Here is a 24,064-nt window from a genome sequence, read left to right as displayed (position 1 = left end):
AAGGCTTCTGTCAAAAGGCAGGGTGCTTATTAGCCTACTTCTGATGTCACAGTCCCCGACAAATAATACAATTCAAGTTTCATATTAACACAATGGCTGTTGGTTGTTCGACACGTCTGAACGTGTCACATTAGTGCTACAGTAAATCTAGGCCATGTGTAGAACGAGCACATTCTGTTGCCTAAGGGGTCATCCACTCACGATTCACTCCGTCATACTAAAATAAGTCAGCATGCACAGAACAAACACACTTTAAATGTGGTTAGTGCATCAATAGTTTCAAATCAACATAATTTGCGGTTCTTTTGCAATTTTTGTTTTTATTGTGGAAAGTCTTCCCTGAAAAACGTTATTGCAGAAAACGGTGGAATTAACGATTTTGTCCAGTTGTCACTAAATTTGCCAGGAGCAAATTCTGAGCAAATACCCAGAATTGACACATGGTATGAATTAAACACTATTACAATAATACATAATTTTTTTTATTTTATTTTTAAAATATATATCAATTTATATAATTTTTTAATCCCTAATGTGTATTTTTGAGTAATATATGAAAATATTTATACATTTTAAATGATATGCAATCTTATGCCAGATTATGGTAATTCACAGTCTTTGCAAGCAAAGAGACCACATCCACAAATCTTTAATAAAGTGTTAAAAATACAATAGTTTCTTCCTCAGTGGCAAAACAGATTTTTTTTTTTTATATGCATCCAGTGACTCAAGTAGCTCATCTAGAGAGGGGTGAGTGTTTTAGCTTCTGACAGGGCAGATGACCTCACCGTGAGCGTCTCTCCTGCAGGGTGCTGAATCCGGCGAATGACTGGCTCCTGATGATGCCATTGGGCCCTCCAGGAGAGTGAGTGCCAGCAGCCATGATGTCTGGGAAGCGGGAGGACACTCCTGCAAGGGGGCAGAGAGGATTCTGGGTAAGAGAGAAGGCAGTGGTACAGATGGGGGAAGGGTTGCGTGTCTAGGATGATGGTGTCAGGAACGACCAAATGCAAATTTTAAACTAGTAGTCCATTTGAACTCTTTCCCCGCCATCGTTTAAAAAAAAAAAAAAGTTGCCAGCCACCGCCAGGGTTTTTGATAATTTTCACAAAAATGTAATGGCCCATAAAATATTTTGTTGTATGAATATCTGAGCAATATATCAAAAGAAAGAGCAGACCCTCTGGTTTTAAACAAACAAACAATCAAACAAAAAAAACCGCTTTATTCTAGCTTCATGCATTCCTTTTTTATCAACACTTAAATATGGGTAAGTTTAATTAAAAAAGCAACATTTTGAACAAAAAGCTGAGAAAATCACGTTTTTGTCAAAGACTACATCCAGATCAGATTCAGAACGATGATCAAACACAGATGGACTAGATCGAGTCCATCAACACCCCTAATGCTTGCACAGTCCTATAGCTTGTCCTGGGTCGACATTTCATTCAGTAACATTAGGCGGTTTTGATTTATAAGATGTTTAATGTTGATGATCACGTTATTTTACATATGCATCTGCATCTGCTACGGTCGCTTGTTTTTTTGCATCTTCTCCTGTGTTTTGATCAGGAGATTCTGTACTCATTCAGAAGATGCGTAATAGCGCCCCCCTACCGTATAACAGTTAAAACACGGAAACACGGAAAATCCTGTGTTTGGCTGGGAAGCGTTTTCTCACAAATAACGGAATATTACGTGTTTGGCGGGGAAAGAGTTAATGACAAAGGATATAATTAATTTCAAAGACAAATAAATAAAATAGTGGTTACATTATTGTATTTACAATTAAAATAAACAAGATCATGCATTTCAAAGGATTAACTGCAGAAAAGTACAGTTAGTCCTTCTTTTTTTTAGGCAGATGAAATGTACATCAGATACATCAGTATTTCATGTAGTTATTGATATTATGGCACAAATGCCGTTTATTACTAAACCTGACATTCTGTTCACCAGGGTAGGGCTGCATCACCTGTTCATAAGTTTTTACTTAAATTATAATGTAAAGTCCACACATAAGTCTTAATAACTATTACTAACTACTAGCTAGTTTGTAACTCACTCTGTACTTAATTTGGTTGCACAATTTGTTCTTAAGACTGAACATATATAGCATATATAGGTAGGGTGACCATTATTATGTTATTGCTCTATTGCAGGACAGAGATGTGATTTTGCGGGACAAGTGTGAAAGATAATTTTACTACCATTATACTATGTAAATATTGATTTACATTAGTAGGAAAGACTATTAGCTTTACATTGGATGATAACATGTTTTAAACAAGCTTTGTTAATTGTGACCCGCTCTGTGACTGACTGGCACTCAATTTGGCCAGGTTCAAGCGATACAATGTAATTTACTCAACAGAACCTATTCAGTCTGCTAAATATATAATTAACTGAGTAACAGACTAGAAGATAAAAATAAAATGTTATACTAAACTAGTATGTACGTATCTAGATGAACTAGCTCTATTTTGACTCCTTTACTCTATCCAGTTGTCATCAGTGGAAAAATCCCTGTCTACATTTGCATTAGTTGATTATTTTCCCTGCTCTAGCTAGAACACGACGGCGACACAAATGGATTTTTAAACACTAGTCGCATTTTTTATTATCAGTCGTAAGCTCTCGGTAAAGTAATGTGCGATGTGCATGGTCTGAAGTGCATGGCGCAGGTGTACTTAGGGCGTGTCCGAATCCACTTTTGCTAGTTTAACAATGAAAAAAATGGACGCATGGGGTTGTACCTAGTCTCTTAATGAGTCATGGGTGTGTTTTGGGCCTAACATGCAATAAACCAATCAGAGTCTCATCTCCCATTCCCTTTAAAAGCCAGTTGCGCTCGCACCATGGCGTATTCACTATTTACATGGCGGAATTTGTGAGCGGAAAGACTGAACGCTTCTCCAGAGAGGAATCCTTTTATTTTTAATATTTTAAAATGTTTGTGTGCTAATGCGCGTCCCTGTGTGTGTGATAAGCAGAGTGTATGCGCATTGTGCACCCGCCTATAGGCACATATTACTAACGCTGCCTTTAAATAACACAAAAAAATACTTGTTTTCAGTTGCCTCAAAATAACAATGAACCTGAACACACCTTGTTTTCAGACCGGCACCCATGGGCGACCAAATGGGCGCGAGTGCATTTGCTATTTAAACAATGTAGCGCACGTGAAAATGATAACTGCGTAGGGCTGAAACTAGCGCAAAAAAACATGCATCGCACCTGGCGTCGCATTGTGCCAGGTGTATGATAGGGCCCTTGGTCAGATAAATATCTAGTTTAAACGTAGAGTTATGTTTCAACTAAGTTTAATGGTGCAATGCAAAATATCTAAATTGTAAAAAAGTATGTAAATTGCAACTTATTGCCCCTTTAAGTCACAAGTCTATAGTCTAATCTTTAACTAGGGATGCAACAATATAAAAAACCTTGGCCGATACAGATAACCGATAATTCGTTATATTTGTAAGCCAATAACCAATATATTTGCCGATGAATCTACCCAATCATCCAAATATTTATATAATTTTTGAAAAGCTGACTACAAAAAGTCTCACTATTAAAAGTCATGTCCCAAGCACACAATTATAATATTCTCATTGTTATTTTATGAAGCCTAAATGACAGACTTGCACTGCACATGTTGCACTTAATTGTATTTTCCTTTTTTGAAGCAATTCCCTAGTTTTCGCACAGCTGGTGCAACAGGACCTAGATCTTATTTATGAAAGATACTGGCTCTCTAATAAAAAGATATCCTGTCAACCTTGACTGTAAATTAATGTACATAAAGCCAGCTGAAAATCACACAGGAAAGCAAGCAATGAGTCATTTAATCCCCTGTGTATACGGTTACTGAAAATAGCACTGTTGGGTGAGAAGACCCCATACGGTGTACATTCAGAGGTTTTTATAAACCGCTCGAAGCCACCTGAGCCCACCGCAGATGAAGAAGTCGAAAAAGCACTTAGAAACAGGAGGTGGTCTAATGGAGCCCTGATAGACCATCGTCATTACTCATTTCTATCAAATGCAATGATCCAGGGAGGGTGTAGAAATCTCCCGCCTACAAAAAAGCCTTCAAGATCATCTCTGATCTCCTTATAGCTCATCTCCAACCTCCCATATTTCATCAGACTAAAGCCGGATGATGACAACTGCAACAAACTCCAGATTTGAGGGTAATGAGGCAACGAGAGCTGTGATCATCGATGAGAGAGGACTAATTTTCACCATAAATTAGCATGTAACCCTCATTACCCTACTGGGTGGGTAATGACATCTATACACCAAAAAGAGGGACAAATCAGGGTGTTGCGGCTGAGATTCTCTCCATAGTTGAAGTTACATACTGTGTCCTGTCCAGGGGCCGTGTGTTGGAGGTAACTATACACCTGTGGGTTTATGCTCAGTGCAATAGATACATCATTGCTTAGACACAGCTACACAAAAGCATGCAATACGGCTCGCGGATAGATGTTGTTTTGCACAGGAAAAACAAAAGAGGCTTGTATAACGTGTGCTAGGCTATTTATAGGCACTGTAGGACATGAACTTAAGTACTGTGCATTTTGATCATATGAGAAACAAACAGACAATTCAGATAAAAGGCCAAAATCATAAAAAAAAAATACACAGTAGCATTTAATTCTTGCTGCCTAAAATAACACATCCATTCAGAGAAAAGTAATGCTCTACAGAATGGTGATATTCAATTTCCTTTTTTCTTTTTCTTTTTTTTAATGTGTTCCTTCTCAAAGTAATATTTATAATAAAAAAAATATTAAATTATATTTTAATGAACATTATTTATATTATGTTATTAATTTACGCAATTATTTTTAATTAAATATGATGGTGTAACAACTTAAGCAAAACTTCTTTCACGAACACAACTTGTATAACCAATTGCTTATTTCAACAAACAAAGGTTCCACTTCAGTTTCAAAAACACAAAGCGACACTGTGCCACCCAGTGCATGCTGGGATTGTTCTACTCATTCTATTCAGGCCTAGCCGTCTCGGTTCACAGGCACTTGTGAAGCGCTGTTGATGTGGGCTACGTCATCCATCCCCGTCCCTCCGGGCACGACTGCTCATAAGTATTCTGGGTATAGCTGCCTGGCACCCAATTCCGAACTCTTCACTGTGAGAGACGGATGACGAGGACAAAAGAACCAACGAGGGCGGCTTCATTAATTTGTCACCTCCAGCAGGGACCATGTTTATCTGGCCCGTTGAGAGTGTGAGGGGGTTTTGAAGCTGGGCAGGGGAAGTACTGAACGAAAAGTGTGTAATTGTGTGTGTGTGAGGTGGAGGAGGTCCCTCATTTCCTCCCAACAGCCCACATTATAAATTCTGACCAGTGTGTATTTGTTGTTGTTTTAAGCATAAATCTAAATAAGTAAAAATTGCCAGTGGGTTAAGAAAAAATTAACAAGTCAAGATACATTTCTCTGAGAACAAGTAGTGATCTTGGCTTCCATGCAAAATCTTGTTTTTAATGAGGATGAATAATATACTGGTACCATTTTGGTTATCTGTCAGGTTAACGGTATTGGTCGATATTGGAAATGTAATTGTTCATGCTCATTTCACCTATTTTTATATTTAGATTACCTTTGCTGTCATCTTTAAAAACAACACTTAAATCTTTAGCAATTTTTCATACTGTACATTATAATTTTGTGATGCCTAAATTCACTTTCGACTGATTTTATTTATTTTGTATTTTACTGCATTTATTTTGATGAATATTCTGCATAATACCAGCAATTAAGAATCCATTTCTTTTCTGCACTTCAGCTCCTGGAAAAGTCATTTGATTTCCCATGAAAGCTTGTGTGCACAGCCGAAAAGATGCACGCACAAACACAAGCGGACACCATCTGCACGCGTGAATATCATCAAACTCAACCCACACTGCAACTTAACATCAGTGCGATTCCTGACAACTGTATAAATTATCGTTTCTATAGTAACAGCAGACAATACACAATGTGTCCAGCAAAAGAACAATGCTATCATGGATCCCCCGCATACAGCAAGCCTCCTCCTGTCCTTCTGCTCTGAGGATCCGTTGTCTTCCTCTGTGTGGTCTTTTGCTCTAAGGTAGGAGTTCATCCCGCCCCGGTTTCAATCCCAGCAGCTGTGTGATGCTCAGCTGGACTTGTTCCACACTGACACTCCGCCTTGGAATAGCAATGACCTCACTTCAAGCATCCATGCCAGGTCAGAGAACTAATGTCAACCATGCGGCAGTGACCGACTGACCCTGTTCTGCCCATGCTGTAGTAATGTGTGCTTTTTGGCAGTGTTGCCAATTGGGCCAGGAGAATTGGGACGGTGTATGTGAGGATGTGCAAAACCACATACACTCAAAATTAACTAGTCGTGGATCGTCTGAATGACCAAATACTGTGTCTTAAAGAGGACCTATTGTGCTTTTTTACATTTTCAACTTTGTTTAGTGTGTGTTGTTGTTTGAGCATGAAAAATGTCTGCAAAGTTACAAAGCACAAAGTCCACTTCTAAAGGAGTTATTCTCTATATCAGTAAACTAAGCACTGAAATGCCTCAATTGTAGTCTTGAAGTTTCTTCCTAGAATGTACACCACTTTATCCTTCATCTAAATAATTCCTGCCCATGGCATACGCAAAAATGGGGGCGAGGCCTGGTTGCGTCAATAGTGTTGAAACTCACGGTGTGAAACAACACTCAAAGCGGTTGATCAATCACAACACACTAGTCAAGCCGACTAATCAGAGCAAATTGCGTTTTTCGGAAAGAGGGCCTTCGTAGAGACCGAGGCTGCGTCCGAAAACCTAGGCAGCTGACTCATTGCCTCACTGCCTTATCAGACAGTGCATTAAGGCACCTCACGAAACTAATTCGGACAGACTTCTTAGGAAGTGTAACAGTTTAATGATCTACAGCAAAACACAGAGAGCTTTGGTGAGAAGAACTAAACAAATATTTAATATTTCCCCAGCTGTCACAGAATGGAACGCACAGGATTGTGGGATATCAAAGGCAGCGAAGGATAAATATTAGGGATGGGCATTTTTGTCAATTTCTCATTTCGATCATCGATAAGTCTCAAAAACGAGTACTCGAGTACTCGGGGCGGGGCATGTGCAGGGGGCGGGGTATGTCCGTCATTGAGATAATGAAAATACTGTTATGAAAATGGTTGTTGACAAATACAAACGTGACATGAAAACAGGTATATGAAAACATAAACATATAAAACAAAAAATAACTGCTAGATTATGATGCATAAATGTCTTTGAAAAAGAAACATCTTTATAAAATGACTGTCTCAAATAACCAAGTCAGTAATATCGAGCATTGCATTTGAGCTGAAACTGTGAAATAACACCACCCTGCAGAGCTAGCAAGCTGGTTAATAAACTCAACCAAACGCAACCTATATCAATATTAATATGAAGATTAATATGAACCTATTACATCTTAAAAGGCCTGTTCACACCGGGACGATTTTCGTGCGCGTTTATCGCCGACATTTAACGCCTCGTGACTAAACAATGGGCGCCAATGTGAGTGTGCACACTGACGCGTAAAACGGCAGGCGTAAAAGCGTCATTTTTAAAAAAACGCCTCGGGTTCGTTTTTTTATTTTGACGTGGCGCGTTAAAAACTGGCCGACCAATGAGATCAGCGCTTTTGTTCACGTGCCTGGAGCTGCTGAAGTGAAAGTAAAACACGACTGTGTGGCGCTCAAGCACAAAATCGGTCTTGCCGAGCACACATTGATACGACGAAGAAGTAGTAAGTAGACAAAGAAGAAGATGGGCTGATAATGCTGCTTGCCAGTTAGCAAAAAGTGTGTGAATGGTTTTGGCCATAGACATAACATATCTGTGGTTTTGGCAAGCACGTAAATACTGTCTCTCCTCTTCTTCTGTATGACAAGCGAGTGTCAGAAGCGTAAAGTGCCGCAGCACCACCTTGTGTACCGGGAGCGCTATCTACTGAATGTGCACGTTCACTCGGCGCATCGCCAGTGGAAATCGCTTGGGTGTGAACACTCAAGACACGCCGAAAAACGTCACGAAAAACGCTGGCGATAAGCGCGTGCGATATTCGTCCCGGTGTGTACAGGCCTTAAATCAACACAAAAGTATGTGAATGCGCATGTGAACTTCAGCGTGCTAGATTTTACAGGCTATGGTTTGAAACGGAACATTTTGAATGCACTCTTCCCTTAACAACGCTGATACACGGACAACGAAAGCACACAGAAACTAAATTTTATTAAAATAGTGTTCTCATTATAATGCTTTGACAGATTGACTCTGCACATCATGCACTTAATTGTATTATTCATGATCGAAGTGTTTACAGACAGTTTTCGAACTCATAACGAAAAACAACTTTAAATAAACTAGGTCTACTGTTAAAAAATATGAGAACAGTAGCCTATAGCACTACTGCATTACTAATATCAATGATTCTGAGAAAGAAATAGACTATCTAAAAAGAATATGACCGTCTCTAAACCATAATGTCGAGCATGAAATATGCGTTTGAGCTGAAACGGAAGAGGATGAACAGCCGGTATAACGGCAGCGCTTTGCTAGCTTATTAAGCTCAACCAAACGCTTCTTATATTAGATTAATCAGATATAGACAACATAAAAGTAATCTTACAACGTGCATCTGCAGAAAAGGACGCAAATGCGCAAATTAACTTCACGTGCTAGTCTGAGTGTTCTCGCTAGTTTCTCTGTGGATTTCCTTTACCAGCTGATACACGGGGAACTAAGCACATATAATTTACAGCTTTCTATTTCCATCGTGTTCTCATTATAATGCTATGTAGGCTATGACAGATTGGCGCTGCACATATTGCACTAAACATTTAATGATCACAGTGATTCCAGACATCACTGCAGTGCACGCCTCAGTTTCACTTTATTTCACCCCGGTCTGGAGGCGTGCTGTATAACGCTAACCACTCAGACCTTAGGTACCACGCAAAATGACGCAATAACCAATAAAAAAGAGACAAATTTTTTTTTTTAAAGTCAGGGCGATCATCGTTCTCATGATCGATGATCGCTGTCACGTTCGAGTACTCGATTACTCGACCACTGTTGCCCATCCCTAATAAATGCTGCCTTCAAAAATCGATCAGATGAAGGTATCTCAGGAGACAGGAAGGGAAGCTAACATTAGATTCAGACGTGCCTTGATGCCTTCCTACCTTGAAATGTGTTCTCCGAAGGCAGCATTTTCCAGGTTTCGGACGCAGCCAACAACTCAACAGAGCATTACTGAGAGACTGGGAAGAGGTGCTGCAACAACGTTTTTTGAAAAACACGAAAATCTATTCTAGTGGACCCCAAAAACAAAATCAAGACTTTGTAAAAGGGCATAATAGGTCCTCTTTAACAGACCTGACTTGCCTCCCTGCACAGGAAAGGACTCTTTATCATGAGCACAAAGATTATAAACACAGTGAAACATGATTCTAAAGCAGGCACATCAAGACTGAATGGATGCTCTTGTTTTGTGACCGAAAAACCATGTGTTCATGATGACAGTGGCTGCTATTGTGTATTAATGTCCAAAAAAAGTTACACATTTTCTTAAAAAACTAGGAGGCATTTTAAGTCTATCAGTGGAAGAACAAGCACTTTGTGGGTGCCTTAACAGTAGGTATTATTTTGAAATAAAGGGGTGCAAACATAAAAAATAAAATTATTTTTAAATATAATCAAACCATTTAGCAACTTGATGTGGGCTTCAGCAGCCTGTGCACTGTAAACCCTAACGCTCAAAACAATTAATTGGTTTGAGTAGTTTATGAGTATTTAGAACTTTCATTTTCTTTTGAGTTCCCAAAACTGACACATTTTAACTTAAGTAATCTGAACTGTTTCATTGTTTTATGAACTTGTTTTTTATTTTATTTAGACAAACTTAAATTTAACCAAACTGGGATGAGATTTCGATTTTCCAGCCTGCTTTGCCATGACACTCAAAAGTGACAGAAAATGCCAAAATTAAGTGTTATATTATGTTTTTTGTGCAAGATTAATGTTCAGTGGGAGATTTAGTAGCGTTTAATGTTTTGTTATGCTAGTTTAGAAGAGTTTATGTTGTGTCGTTTTTTGTAGGGTTACCATCATAATTACGAGTAGAGCATGAGCTTAGTTGGAGAACAGATATATGTAAAATGTATTATATTGCTGTCCTCATTCAGCAAGTGCTATGCTATGATAATGCTACTAAAGCATTATGTAACCAATTAGCAAGGTGGCATTTATTGAATTAGCTAGTTAAACTAGTCAAGTTTCCACTACTAAAAATGTTAGATTACATGATATTTTTAAATTAAATATATGAATTAGCTTGCATAAATAATTCAAGTTCAGAGAAATAAAAATGTATAGGCCCGTTTCCACCTAAATTACCCGGAACAATTTGTCCCAGGAACTTTTTTCCCAGGAACTCTTCCCCCCAGACCTGTTGCTGTCTGCGTTTCCATCACGGTCGAAGTACCGTGAAGATTAGTCCGGTGACGTAGGACTGCACGCATCGACTTCACAGTTCCCACTGGATTTCGTCCTTTGCAAATAAATTTAATAAAGCCTGAACCTCGTCGTCGGCCCATCTGTCGTATTTTTTAAACTCCATTGTTGATTCGAATATCAATCAACTCTTACTGCATGCACCGCACAGACTTTTAAAAATAGTTGTTGAAATAAAATGCTGCATCGAGTCGACCAATCAAAATGTTGAGTGAACTCAACCAATCAGCATATTCAGCGCCCAAGTCCCACCCACGAAAATACCCAAACTGTGAAAAAGTACTACCTCACGAACAGGCAGGGCTCTGAACCGGTTCAAGGAACGAAAACGAAAACCGGAAACGAACGAAATTTTAAGAGGAACAAAAACGGAAACAAAATCAAAATCAATCTGAATCGTTCTGAACAGAAACGTTAATTTGAAATGACCATTAACCGGTTAATAACGTTATTTTATCGTTCTCTTTAATATTTTAATTTGGCAGTGACCAATCATGAATTGAGTAGCTACAGCATGTGACGTTGACGGATCAAGCGTGAGTGAAATGCCCGCGCACCATCATCTATGAATCTACCGGTAACGCAAGTCAGTGTAGAGCGCGCGCATTTTCATGCCTCAAGTACATTTCTTTCCCCGCTGAGGTCATCAATGAAAGCGCAGGTATTGGAGGACATTCTTTTCGAACGTTTAAATAAGCAGTACGGACTTTAAGCTCAAATAGACTGATTTAGGCTAGTTTATGGCTTATTTTGTTTAAGCCTGTCCAAGTAGGCTATAGCATCTATCAAACATTTGTCCTATAGTCTTTCAGATTGCCAATACAGGACAGGTCAATGTTTTCTATATAGACGGTTGATGCTTCGTATTAAATGGTATGTTATATTGCATTAAATGATCGAGCTTTATTAGCTGACTGAATTTGATTATGGGATGCAAGGACGTTGCGCAGTGTTTGCTTTGAAATTACCAGTTGACAGTGCATTAAAAGAGCAATGGTTATCCAGTTTATTTATTCTTTATTCATGCAATTTTTAAAACAAGTCGTGTTGAAAAAAAGTTATATACAAAGAATGTTATCACTCTTCTGAAAATAATTCGGCATAAGAGGGCCACTTTAGATTTTCTAACGCTCCATTAAAACTGGTCCGCTGTTTATGCTTTGTAATTAATGCATGTATTTCTGGTTTTAAAAATGTTATGAAATAAATATTCAAGTTTAATTACCATGCGTTATATTATTATTGAGTGAAAATAAGTCTATTTATACATATTTGTTTAAAGTATAGGCTAAATTAAAATAACGTTATTAACCGGTATTTTTTCATATCAAACCGTTTTCGGAACAGTAATGTTTATTGAGGAACGCAAAAACGGAAACGCTATAATATCGATTCTGCTCGGAGTGAACCGATTGTAATTTTTTCCGTTTTAAGCCCTGCGAACAGGGGCGATTTGAGAGGGAAATCTTTACCCGGAGCTTAATTTAGACCCCGGTTCCTGTGGTCACACAGAGTACCACCCCAAAGTCCCTGGGGAAAGTTCCTGCATTGGAAACGCGGAAACGTGATTGCCTAAATTTTTGGAGTTTTGCCAACTTATTAAAAATAACCAAATAAGGTTAACAGAGAATAAAAAAGTTTTTTGACTAGACCAAGAACAAACAAATACAACATCCTGTGTCTCCAAAAAACAGACTTCATATTCAATTATGACACAGACATGCCCAAAAACAACAAAAAAGGGATTGATAAAAGAAAATGTAAACACTCACTCTCACTTGGGTCAGTAATGCTTACTTGGATTGTAATTCCATTACAATCCAAGTTGGTGGGAATGTTTGCCACAATTGAATAAAGTTTAGTTGAATAATATAATATACTTGTTTTTAAGTGCCTCACATTTCCTTTCTTTCTACTTAAAAGGTCAAAAGTCCACGCTGTCAAATGTAATGGGTGGAGGGTTCAAAAGATGTTGATAGATGAAGCTGTCACCTTAACACATCCAGTAGATATGTTAAGCTATAAATTCAATATCCCCTAAAACGAAAATGTAGAGCTGTGGTTGGACAGAAACATAGTGACATGTGCATCTTGTGGTCAAATCTTTTTGATTCTTCTGATGGACGAAGACAACTGTTTATATTTAAATCATGGACATGGAGCTCATAGAAACACTTCAGTTAATTTATTACTAAAAGGGTCAATATTTGAACAAGAATCTATGTTCAGCAGGATCATTTGGTTTAACTTTGGCATTAATGGATGATTTATTTCATATTTAATCCACAGACTTCAGAGCACTTGAAGGTTACACTGTTAGACATTTCTGTAATTTGTACAGTTATTTACTATATATCACCCAGTATAATACTGTAAATTCTCTTTACAGTAAATAACTGTAATTCCCGTTGCATCATGGGAATTTTCTATGACGTCAAACACCAAATACAGGGATTTCCTGTATTTTTAAAAAATAAAGTATAATACTGTATTTACCACAACGGCCTCTTTGGCATAATTGGGATCGACAGGATTTGCTTAAGATTTATATTAGGAACCATCAGTGCAGCGTTGAAAGTTTCACCCGAGGAGAGAGCTCACGGTTCCAGAGAACATATGAGCTGTGTCCGGACACCCTGCGAAGATTTTTTCATCCCCGTGAGAACGGCAAACAAGCAAGGTAAGTGTGATTTGTACTAGCCGCGGTTGTCTGCACCCCAATTTTAGCTTGTCAGCATTGGTGCTAAAAACTGAGGTAAACCTAACGTTTTATTAAAAAAATGAGTTTATTGAATTAGATTAGGAACCAGTGCAGCGTCGTAAGTTTTGCCCGAGGAGAGAGCTCACGGCACGGACCGGACAACATAAGTTACTTTACATAACTTTAGGCTATCATTTGCTTCAGCTTTGGTGCTAAAAACTGAGGTAAATTAATCCTAACGTTTTATTTTAAAAAATGAGTTTATTGAATTAGATTAGGAACCAGTGCAGTGTCGTAAGTTTTGCCCGAGGAGAGAGCTCACGGCACGGACAACATATACTTTACATAACGTTAGGTTATCATTTGCTTCAGCTTTGGTGCTAAAACTGAGGTAAACCTAACGTTTTATAAAAAAAGGAAGAAAAAAAAAGAGTTGATTGAATTAGATTAGGAACCAGTGCAGCGTCGTAAGTTTAGCCCGAGGAGAGAGCTCACAACTCGGACAGTTAACATATAACGTTACTTTACATAACGTTAGGTTATCATTTGCTTCAGCTTTGGTGCTAAAACTGAAGTAAACCTAACGTTTTATTTTTAAAAATATAAAATTAAGATTTTGTTTATCGAGCATATTAAGCTTACATTAGGACGACGTTAGTTAGCGTTAGTAAATTAAGGTTGGCCACTAGTTGCGAAAATAACGTCGTTAACAAGCAAAGTTTACATTAACATTAAGTCAAGTAACTTGGCTAATGAGATATTATCTGTCAGCGTGTAGTTAACGTTGGTCACTGGACACTTTTTTGTTTTTTTCTCAAATTTTACATTTGGATTGACACGATTTATTTTACACTTTAGATATGAATACCAGGAACCCGCCTGTGCTGTGCGACACTGGAACTCATACAACGGTAAGTAACGTTACCCCTCTTTGTTTCTCCACATATTACTGTTAATTCAATGTGTTTCTTGTAAGTTTTAGTCGGGTCTGTTTAACTGAATCACAAAATTTAGTTTTTCCACTTTTTTTTTAGCTGTAACTAGCCATGTACCATGTTTTTTCATAAATTGTATTATACTAAAATAATCCAAAACTGTGTTTGTCCAGGACTGACAGAATATAATTTTATTTTCTGGAATTTAAGCAGTCCTGGACAATTTTTGGATGATTTTGGCAGATGAAATATAATTTTTAAAAAAAATTCCAAAAAAAAACATGACAAAACTTTAGAATAATGTTGCTCACGTGCAAACCTGAATACATTTCTGAACACAAAAGAAGATGAAGAATGTTTGTAACCTAACAGATTGAGGCACCATTCACTTCTATAGTAATGTTTTCCTACTATGGAAGTGAATGGTGCCTCAAAATTGTCTGGTGACAAACATTCTTTAAAAGGTTTAGAACAACTTGAGGGCGAGCAAATGACAGAATTTACTTTTTTAACAGTGAACTATCCGTTTAATGACGGACCATTATTCTAAAGTGTAACCAAAAACATTTAAAGCAAAGGCACTAAAGGTGAAGAAATCTAAAATTTATTTTTTCTCTTGCTTAAAGTTTTTTTCGTGAGGAAAACCCCAGAGGAGGGAACAAGATGCACCACCAAAACCGGAGTGAGTCGGAAGACCGGGGAAGTTGTTAACAGGAAGACAACTGTAATCAACAACAGAGTGTCATCCTTCCTTCGCCACCTAATGGAGTTTGAATGGAAAAACTTGGACTTGGTGAGACACTTTTTTAATAGGATATGTAATGTACACAGACTTACGCTGCATTCACACAGGGCGTCATGCCGGTTAGAAATTTTGTCTACCTGAGACAGCGCCGACGCCACGTCACAGTGACGATGACATCAAAGCACCGCGAGAGCAATTCGAGAGCAGTCGGCTAATACAGCCGGTGCAGTTTCTCTAGAGCGATTGCACAGACTTTGATGACGACACAGCTGTTCCACGATTGGCCAGATTCTCCGCATGACAGCGATCACATGTGTTTCATGTTCATTCTAAAACCTTCAATTCCTCTAATGCGCACAAATCTGTTTTTTATAACAGTTAAACTTCTTTTCATGTAGTCGCAATGTTATATTGTCATGTTTATCAAAATAAAACTAATGAAAAACGTAGACCCCACTTCTTTGATAGTGTAGGCTTGTATGTTAACTTAATTCTTGTACAAACACACGCTGTATTAAGCTGTGCATAAAGTATTACATGACAAAAAATGTCTCTGAAACATCTGTGTATTGACAAATATTGCATTTATTTCACTTCAGCTGATAAAGTATGCAAACACAGCGAGAGCGTCACTGCGGGAAGCAGAAAGTGTCCGACTTCACGTCTGTGTTTGCAGCTCCTCCTCGCCTGCACGCGGCTACTCTCGCCGATTGGTTGCATCCAGCCACAGCTGATGTCCAACACACCTTTCAACTTCTGCCACTTGCAACGTGAGTGAAGCGACGTGACGGAACCCACAATTCAGTTCAGCAACGCATGACGTCACCCATTCAAAGTAAATGAGAAGCGTTAACGCCCCGTGTGAATGTAGCATTAAGTTTGAGGATACCTTACTAAAGCTAATGCAGTATACATGTAATCCATCCTGCAATAAAAGGTTACATTGTTGTTTTTGATTAAATAGTTTGTGAAATCATGTTGAGGTGATTCAGTAATATTACTTTTTTGGAGCATGTAGTTTGTGCCAGGGCTTAAAAACGGAAAAAAATATCAATGGGTTCACTCCGAGCAGAATCGATATCATAGCGTTTCCGTTTTTGCGTTCATCAATAAACATTACTGTTCCGAAAACGGTTTGATTTGAAAAAATACCGGTTAATAACGTTATTTTAATTTAGCCTATACTTTAAACAAATATGTATAAATAGACTTATTTTCACTCAATAATAATATAACGCATGGTAATTAAACTTGAATATTTATTTCAGAACATTTTTAAAACCAGAAATACATGCATTAGAATGACAAAGCATAAACAGCGGACCAGTTTTAATGGAGCGTTAGACAATCTAAAGTGGCCCTCTTATGCCAAATTATTTTCAGAAGAGTGATAACATTCTTTGTACATAACTTTTTTTCAATACGACTTGTTTTAAAAATTGCATGAATAAAGAATAAATAAACTGGATAACCATTGCTCTTTTAATGCACTGTCAACTGGTAATTTCAAAGCAAACACTGCGCAACACGTCCTTGCATCACATAATCAAATTCAGTCAGCTAATAAAGCTTGATTATTTAATGCAATATAACATTTAATACGAAGCATCAACCGTCTATATAGAAAACATTGACCTGTCCTGTATTGGCAATCTGAAAGACTATAGGAAAAATGTTTGATAGTAGCCTGCTTGGACAGGCTTAAACAAAATCCATAAACTAGCCTAAATCAGTCTATTTGAGCTTAAAGTCCGTACTGCTTATTTAAACGTTCGAAAAGAATGTCCTCCAATACCTGCACTTTCATTGTAGACCTCAGCGGGGAAAGAAATGTACTTGAGGCATGAAAATGCGCGCTCTGCACTGACTTGCGTACCGGTAGATTCATAGATGATGGTGCGCAGGCATTTCACTCACGCTTGATCCGTCAACGTCACATGCTGTAGCTACTAGCCTACTCTATTCATGATTGGTCACTGCCAAATTAAAATATTAAAGAGAACGATAAAATAACGTTATTAACCGGTTAATGGTAATTTCAAATTAAAGGGTTAGTTCACCCAAAAATGAAAATTCTGTCATTAATTACTCACCCTCATGTCGTTGGACACCCGTAAGACCTCCGTTCATATTTGGAACACAAATGAAGATATTTTAGTTGAAAGCTGATGGCTGAGAAAGGCTTCACACAGGCCTCCATTGGCATTCAGTACATTGACACTTCCAAGATCCATGAAAGGCACTTAAAACGTCGTTACAAAGTCTATCTCACCACAGTGGCTCTACAATAATCATACAATGCGACGACAATAGTTTTTGTGCGCAAAAAAAAATCAAAATAACACCTTTATCCAACTTGTTCTTGTCTTCCGTGTGCGCCTCCACGACGCATGCGCGAGAATATGACGTAGCGCCGGTGTTCGGGAATCGATGAAATACACACTTAAGCTCCATTTTGAGAACTACGCCGAGACCTAAAGCACGATCAATGTAGAATCCAACAGCTTAGACACGCGCGTCTTCCTCTGCTCGTAAACAAATCGCTTCTGGGTCATATGTCCGAACGCCGGATCTGCGTCATATTCTCGCGCATGCGTCGTGGAGGCGCACACGGAAGTCGAGAACAAGTTGGATAAAGGTGTTATTTTGATTTTTTTTTGCGCACAAAAACTATTGTCGTCGCATTGTATGATTATTGTAGAGCCACTGTGGTGAGATAGACTTTGTAACGACGTTTTAAGTGCCTTTCATGGATCTTGGAAGTGTCAATGTACTGAATGCCAATGGAGGCCTGTGTGAAGCCTTTCTCAGCCATCAGCTTTCAACTAAAATATCTTCATTTGTGTTCCGAATATGAACGGAGGTCTTACGGGTGTCCAACGACATGAGGGTGAGTAATTAATGACAGAATTTTCATTTTTGGGTGAACTAACCCTTTAACGTTTCTGTTCAGAACGATTCAAATTGATTTTGATTTCGTTTTCGTTCCTCTTAAAATTTAGTTCATTTCCGGTTTTCGTTTTCGTTCCTTGAACCGGTTCAGAACCCTGGTTTGTGCTGCTGCTACTATTATGTACTGACAGTTTTCTTTAGTTTTTTACTCAATATAAATTTTGTTAAGCTAAAAAACAGAGACACCTCTCTAAAATGCAATCAGGTTCAGCATCACTACAAAGTACATTCTTCAAAATATTCATAACATTGAATCACCAGCTAAAACAAAAACTGAACATTTCATTTCACATCTTCATGAAGGCATTGCAGGACTGTATTAGACTAGACAGCGTACGTTTAGTTAGGTGTACCTCAGTGTTAACTGTGTATAAAATACTATTTTACCATTATGATGAATTGTAATGGGATTATTATTTTTTATTAAATTCCAACAGTGTAAAAAGTTTGTGTATACTCAAATTGTATGACTAACTTCATATCATTCTTATCTAGAGGGACTTCTTGCCATAATGGAGCAGAATCCTGGTTCCTGTTTGAAATCATCCAATGTGGAAGATGGCACAGATCGGTACAGACATTAAACTTGTGTTTGTGTTGTGTTGTGTTGTGATAACTTGTTTCAGAATTAATTTGCTCTTTGTTTATATTTTATTCATGTATATGTGTATTTTGCACCAAAGTTACAGTATTCTTCAACCAACTATTTACAGTATTCTACCAACTATTTTCTGCAGAGTTTTTAAAATTGTAGCTCAAACAATAGTGTGTGGCGCTAGCAAGGTCATGGGTTCAATTCCCAGGGAAAGCAAGAACTGACAAAATGTAAAATGTGTATCTTGAATGCAATGCAAGTCGCTTTGGATAAAAGCGTCTGCCAAATGCATAAATGTAAATGTAAATAACATGTAAAATAAGTGATATTGAATGCACTCTGATTACTTTTATACATGATTTTCTGAAAATAAGATTTGATTTGAGGATGTTTTAAAGTGAACTTTTTCCACACATTTACATGTTTAAGTTAAAGCACTTAAAATGTTTTAAATAAAGAATTTTATATTTCATAATAATTTGTGTCTGTTTGGATTACTTCTGTAGGATAGATTAATGTAAGAATTAATGTAATTCAGTAAGTATTAATGATTGAATAGGATTAGGATTACACTGTTAACCAAGGTTTACAGTAACGGTACTGTATTACAAAATTACAGTAACATGTAGTTACTGTAAACTGAAATGCGGTTATTGTACTGTAAATCTCAAATACAGTAACTTACTGGCAACAGTGTTGCCAGTAAGTTACTGTAAAATCTCTTATAAATGTCTAACAGTGTATCTAAGAGCAAATAATAAAATGTCATGCTATTTTCATCTTCACTGTGACTGAAGACAGAAAGAAACTATGTCAGGAGGCCTGAATTACACTTGACCACTGATAACCTCTTAAGGCACATGAGGGGTTTGTAATCTCAAACTCACACACTCATCGGAGCATGCTGGAAATGTCATTGTGTGACATGTCTGTTCATTATTCAACTGCTATTAAATAAAAATGATAACTGTTCTTTCAGAAAACACTCACTCATAGCACTTTCACAGCAGTGGAGAAATATAAAATAGATAAAAAGCCTTTTTTGTAACATGCACATGATTTTGCAAAATGTAGATTTAAGACTCTTATCTGTATATTGATTTATGTTCATTTCTGTTAATGTTTGGGGAAAAAAATACCTCTTTCTCACTCTGAAAATGTGTTTATTCTAATTATAAAATGTCTTATTCTGAAGACATGACAATCAGACTTTATTGTTTATTATTTATATTTGTTTAATTGGGTTAACAGACATTTACATGACACTTTCATAATCATATGTTACATCATGTGCATGTAAACTCAGTTCAAAGGCAGAGCAGAGACTGGTTTAATCCATCTTAAAAGACAGCTATGAGGATAATGCACATGAAAAGTTTGAAAAAGAAACAAGTTTCAAAAAATGGGCTAGACTAGAGGGAGAATCTGGAGTGATTTGTGAATGTTTTGCACTACTAGACACTGAGCCATATTTATAAAGCACAGAGCAAAGAGAGGACAGGGACAAAGCTAGAGACAGAACGATGAACATCCTTATATGTGGAGACAGAAGCTTGAGGCGGCGCTGAGAAAGAAAACCTGTGTGAGCGTATCTGAGGATAACAGAGCACAGCTGGCTAAAAACTAATGTCAAATGTGATATGATGTGAAGCAACCAAAAAAATCCTCTTCCCTCTGCCACATCAGCTTAAAAATGCAATACTTTTCGGTGTATGATTCCTGTTAATGGAAAAGAGGACACATTTAGGGGCTTTCAAATGCAGGAAACTTGTTAAGAGACGTTAAGGGTATTGTATACATATTTTGCTGTCATTCTTATACTTCACTCAACATCATACTGTTCCTTTTTCTTCAGTGGAAGTCCAAAAAAGAAAATATATTGGAAACGTAACTATTTTACAAGTCATATGGCATTGACAATTCCAATTCATATGACAATTCAATATGAATTCATACAGTTTGATTTGTAAAATGCAAACAAACAATACATATACCCTTAATCGGACCCCAAAACAGTGGGGTATAAGCAGAGTGTGCGAAAATGATGAGATTGTATGAATTAAGGCTGTTATTCAATAAAGCCGCTTCCAAAAAATTAATGCGATATTTGCGCCATATCTTTGTATAAATGATATGTGACAGAGTTGGTCATTTCGTTATGCCTTTTTGAACTCTTTTCAAATATTGTGCAGTTTGCAAATGCCTGTATTACTATGAACAATTTTTTCACATTGTGATTTTAATACGAGTTTGAATAATCGCACAGCCCTAGTATGAATTAACATGAATTTGCCAACAATTCTCCAAAACGTAAAATTGTGTGTTTTATTCACACTGGAAGATTCAAAAAAAGACAAATCATATAAAAAGGTCCCATTAAGTAGTATTAAGTACTGTAAAAAAAAAAAAAAAAACTCGAAATTGTTTACAGTATTTTCCTGTAATTTTGAATTATGTTTAAAACTATGTAAAATTACAAACAATATCTGTAAATAAACAACTTTTATTTCTCCCCATAGTAGGGAAAAAAATACTATGGTAGTCAATAGTTGCTCTCTCTGCTTGGTTACAAACATTCTTCTAAATATCTTCTTTTGTGTTCAGCAGAACAAAGAAACTCATACAGGTTGGGAACAACTTGAGGGTGAGTAAATGATGACAGAACTTTCATTTTTGGGTGAACTATCCCTTTAATTTAAACAAGGAAAAAATCTGTAAAATAACAGTGTTTTTCACTAAAACTTTTAATGTAAATTTCTGTAAAATTATTGTTTTTGCACTTTATTTGAATTAAGATATTTTACTTTAATTTTACGGTTTTTGTTTTTACAGTGTAGTACCATTAACTAATATATATATATATATATATATATATATATATATATATATATATATATATATATATATATATATATATATATATAATAACCTCAAAAGACTTAAAAAAGAAAATAATTTTTTATAAAATTGTCACGTAAAGCAGTTTGGACATTCCACAAAATATCTTGCTTTGTATTCTAAGACGGAACGAAAATAAAATGGTTTAGGAATGGCACGAGGGTGAGTAACTGACAGATTTTAAATTTTTAGGTGAACTATCCCTTTAAGCAACTGTGCTCCAATGAACAGCTGTCCTAAAATCATGTGCATATTTCTAACCTCACCACTAAATGTGGATTGTCACTGAGGGGCTATGCCAGTCACTGCCATGCATTTGTTAAGCCACTGAGCTAAGTTTCACTTGATTTGGTCTCTCTTTATTCAGACAGTGCTGACCAGTGCCACACAAATAAGACATGGCCATAGCTCAAGCTGAAAGCAATGCTTTTAGCTTTGGAGAAGGGGAACTGAACTGAATTAATTATGCCAGCAAGACACATGCTAGCATGTCACGGGACGCAGACACTTGCAGGTGAATCTCTAGAATGATTCAGCAGACATGGATCATTGTGAATGTGTTTGTCTGTGTTTATGCAAGATGCATGAGAAAGACAAGAACAGAGAAAGACAGTTGCCTCTTCATTTCTGTCTTTTCTGCACTAAAAAAAGATGCCAACACTTTGACTTTTGCCAGGCAGGCATAAACAGATGAAATATTTCTTTGTTTGTTTTTTGAGGACTGAAAAGACATTTTAAATTAAAGATAACATGTCACTTTTAGCTTCAAAGCATCTAAGAAAGAAAGCACACACTCTTGATGCACAACCCTTAAAGACTGGAGATGAAACCGTGTTCTAAAAATATGTCAAAAAATAAATAAATAAATAACGATGAAAAAATATGACAAACAGAGGTTTGATGTGGTGCATTTAGGTCAGGCGAAAGCAAATCCCAAATTAGGGGTGCTCGCCAAGCCAAGTATCACACATTCTGAATAGGGTTAGAAATTTGTTCAGATTCTTTAAACTAATGGATTTACATTGAAGGATACTAGAGACCAAAACATCAGAGAAACCTGTAAGTAAGCTCTTTTGACTTGGACACCTTGACAACAGCATAGCAACACCCTGACAACCACCCAGAACACTCTAGGATTGTGGCGGCAGGTTTCAGAGGCATTTCCAATCATCAAATGTAAAAACATAGTTGGCTTTTGAAAACAGTTGTAGTTTATGAGGGTGCTTTCCTGTTGTTCGCATTGCTTCTGGGTTTGACAGGAGGGAGTTGACTTCATCCCTGCTAAAGCACAGCTGTATGTCAGGACAGACCCAGAGGAAGAAAGTGCCCTTTAAAAGGCATAAGGATTTGTTTTTTCAAAGCAGATTACATGTCACAGCTGACAAAATCTAAAAAACAGCCATCATCTGAGGGAAAATGTGTCATACATGACAACATCCAAGGACCTAAATTCAATCAGCCAATGACATTTCAGACAGAATCCACCACAACCAATCATATTCGCGCACACCTTCTAACTGCTATGCAAGCAGACAAGAAAAAACAAAAACATTCAGTTCATCAGCTTATGTTTGAAGGATAAACCACCATAATACTCATAATACTCACCATAATCACAGGCCTGAGAGATTGTGATTTTGTTGCTATGCAATAACTGTCTGCAAAACGGATGTATGAGGGGTGTCATCGAGTGCAATTGATTTTAAATAGACTGTTAATCAGGGGGATTATGGGATAGCACCCCCACTGATGAGAGCTAAAACACATGGCATCTGTTCAGGAAGAGGGAGAGTGAACAAGAGAGAAAGAATCTCCACACAAGACGCCAAGTCATTCACTTCATATCATTTGTGAACGAGGCAATCCAGAATGCATCCAAGATGGAGAACCAGTCAAGAGAAATACGGATTACAACTGTACATAAAATTCATTCAATACCAAACCGTTCTAAAATACACAGTTTACCTCAATTTTGTATGTGCTGCAAATAAGGGCTGCATGATATATCAAATTTCTCACAATATCGCAAATCGTGATACGCATATTGAAACGGCTTGCTTTTTTTTCAACAATTTGACCAAAAATAAAAACCTCGATTAATTGAACATTTTACCTCGATTACGATTAATGAACGATAATTTTTTTTTTGCCCTCATAGTTCACTGATAAGGTTTGTACTGTAAATATTATCTACTATTTTCTAATGAAAAAGTGCATTTCTTTGTGATTTTAAAATACTTAAAGGAAACGGTTCACTTTCAACAGTTATTGTCTATGGGGCAGATTTCTGCTTGTTGTACATCCGATACAGATAAATTAACACAGTAGGCTTACATTTATTTGAATGCATTAATGAGAGAGTGATTGTGTGAATTACTCATACCGTCTCTATTCATTATGAAGCTGTGGTTTGTACTTACTTCAAAGGTATTAAAATATATGCCTATAACGGCTGAGTTTCTAAGCTACTTTAGTGACTTTACTTTAGTCACAGGACAGCGTTGACACTGCGTTTCTGCGCTACTCTCTGCGCGCGATCTTCACGTGATGTGCGAGCTACTGTCTGAGTGTTCGTTTGTCACAATATATCAGGCATTAGTTCAACATAATACACATCTGATGGTCTAAAATCACTTTAATGTTCAAACTGGCAGGCCTTAAAA

At 37.2% G+C, this 24,064-nt stretch overlaps 1 protein-coding gene and 1 long non-coding RNA gene across 5 annotated transcripts in view; one reads left to right on the top strand and one right to left on the bottom strand.

The window, feature by feature from the left end:
- The window catches only part of ripor2 (RHO family interacting cell polarization regulator 2), an 85,164-nt gene that overhangs the window by 37,098 nt on the left and 24,002 nt on the right, over window positions 1-24,064 (bottom strand). For all 4 annotated transcript variants that reach the window (XM_079830042.1, XM_079830040.1, XM_079830041.1 and 1 more), the window contains exon 2: window positions 789-909. In XM_079830042.1, coding sequence (XP_079686168.1) covers window positions 789-909 — 121 coding nt within the window. The remainder of the gene's footprint in view (window positions 1-788; window positions 910-24,064) is intronic.
- Window positions 9,063-19,793, top strand: LOC307134359. Its single transcript, XR_013817545.1, has 3 exons — window positions 9,063-10,872; window positions 12,022-12,882; window positions 19,243-19,793. It is a non-coding gene; the product is annotated as an uncharacterized lncRNA (long non-coding RNA).

The sequence above is a fragment of the Gobio gobio genome (assembly GCF_949357685.1).
Source record: "Gobio gobio genome assembly, chromosome: 11".
NCBI lineage: Eukaryota > Metazoa > Chordata > Actinopteri > Cypriniformes > Gobionidae > Gobio > Gobio gobio.
This window is presented reverse-complemented; position numbering and strand designations above follow the sequence as displayed.